The sequence below is a fragment of the Microtus ochrogaster genome, chromosome 18 (assembly GCF_000317375.1).
Source record: "Microtus ochrogaster isolate Prairie Vole_2 chromosome 18, MicOch1.0, whole genome shotgun sequence".
NCBI classification, from domain to species: Eukaryota; Metazoa; Chordata; class Mammalia; order Rodentia; family Cricetidae; genus Microtus; species Microtus ochrogaster.
In genome coordinates, this window is record NC_022020.1 from 42,888,587 (window position 1) to 42,890,152 (window position 1,566).

Below are 1,566 nucleotides of genomic sequence, written 5' to 3' on the forward strand. Positions count from 1 at the left end.
CCCACAGAAGGTTCCTCGCCTCCTTAGCCACACTGGGTTTGGTTATTATGGTAGAAGACTCCCAGCAATTAACCCAGGGTCCTTCAAGAGAAGGATGCCCTTCATCCATTCACCTACCCAATATCTGCTCCACCACAAGTCAGGGAACAAATGGCACCAGGGAGCTGGTTGTCCTCCAAAACCTTGGCAATGATCCTAGAAAGGAAAAGACAGAGACTGCTCAGCCGACCATTTCACTCGGAACATTTTTATAAACGAGAGAAATCCCTCTCACGTAACCTCCCTTCCCAACTTTCCCTCTGACTCTTCAAACACTCAGACCTGGGGTTTCCTCACAGACTATAGATAAGGTTTGCAAACACAAGTGAAAGTTTGGGTTTAAAATAGAGTGCTAAAGGAAAACATATACAGAATATGAATAGGAAATGGAAAGCAATGAGTGGTTAAAACATATTTTCATCAAATATGTCCAACTACGAAGACACATCTGAGTCAATATGGCAGACTGGAGGCTGGAGTGTCGTCAGCATGGAAGTACAGGGTTGAAGCCTTGCTTTTCTTCTTTTGTCCCTAACCACCAGGTCAGCCTGGTCTACAGAGTAAGTTATAGGACACAAAGGTTGTTAAAGACAGAACAAAGAAAAATCCTATCTTGAAAAAACAAAACAAAACCAAAAAACCAAAGCAAAACAAACAAAAAGCCGTGCCCATTAATCATCTTTGCAAAATTCTGTCATGCCCAGGAAAAAGCAAGCCACGCATACTTACTTTGTGACGGCTATGCTAACAAGAGAAGTTGTTGGTGCTCCTTTCCTAGAGACATTTTTAAAGAGAGAGCGAGAGAAAGAAAATTAACTTGAAGAGAGGCAAATACCTTTCATTACAAAGAAAAACAAAGTTACGGAGAAAAGGTTCTGTCCAATTAGACAACAAATAACTCTAGTAACTGAAGTGGAAACCTATCCTTTAGGTGGCCTCTCTGGGCACAATGGATAAGGAAACTTATCCATTCACGAACATCAACCCGCACCAAGCAATGCTGAGCCCACCTGCTGCAGGACCGTCGGAGCTGCCAGCTAGCTACACAAACACTGTACGGTTCTTAGGACTGTCAATTTGAGTGGACTAAGCATTGCCTGGGCAGCGCTGAAACACACAGCATGGAAACCACACACGCTTAGAAACGTGCTTCCAGAGATCACCAACTGAAGGGGGAAGAGCCACCCCAAGCATGGGGAGCAGCGTCCCATAGCTGGGCTCCAGGACAGAATAAAAGGGAGAAAGCCAGATGAACACTAGCCTTCTCCTTTCTCTGCTTCCTGACTGCACGGATGTGAGCAAGCTGGTACCATGCCACCTCTGTGTGACAGACCATAACCCCGCCCTCCACCTGTGATCCAAAAGAACCCTTCCCCTGTAAGTTGCCTCTTATCAAGCAGTTGGTCTCAGCAAGGAGAAATCTCAAAACAGAAAGCATTGGTTCCCTCAGCAACACGGTACCAAATCGTTACGCCTTCAAACTACACTTTGTTTTATAGAGAGATTGAGAATATTCTATTGAAGGCA

General features: G+C 44.8%; 1 protein-coding gene across 1 annotated transcript in view; it reads right to left on the minus strand.

Annotated features, from left to right (window-relative positions):
- The window catches only part of Aldh7a1 (aldehyde dehydrogenase 7 family member A1), a 36,125-nt gene that overhangs the window by 24,781 nt on the left and 9,778 nt on the right, over window positions 1-1,566 (minus strand). Inside the window, exons 7-8 of the mRNA XM_005356120.3 lie at window positions 769-813; window positions 118-195 (exon numbers count right to left, since the gene is read on the minus strand). Coding sequence (XP_005356177.1) covers window positions 118-195; window positions 769-813 — 123 coding nt within the window. The remainder of the gene's footprint in view (window positions 1-117; window positions 196-768; window positions 814-1,566) is intronic.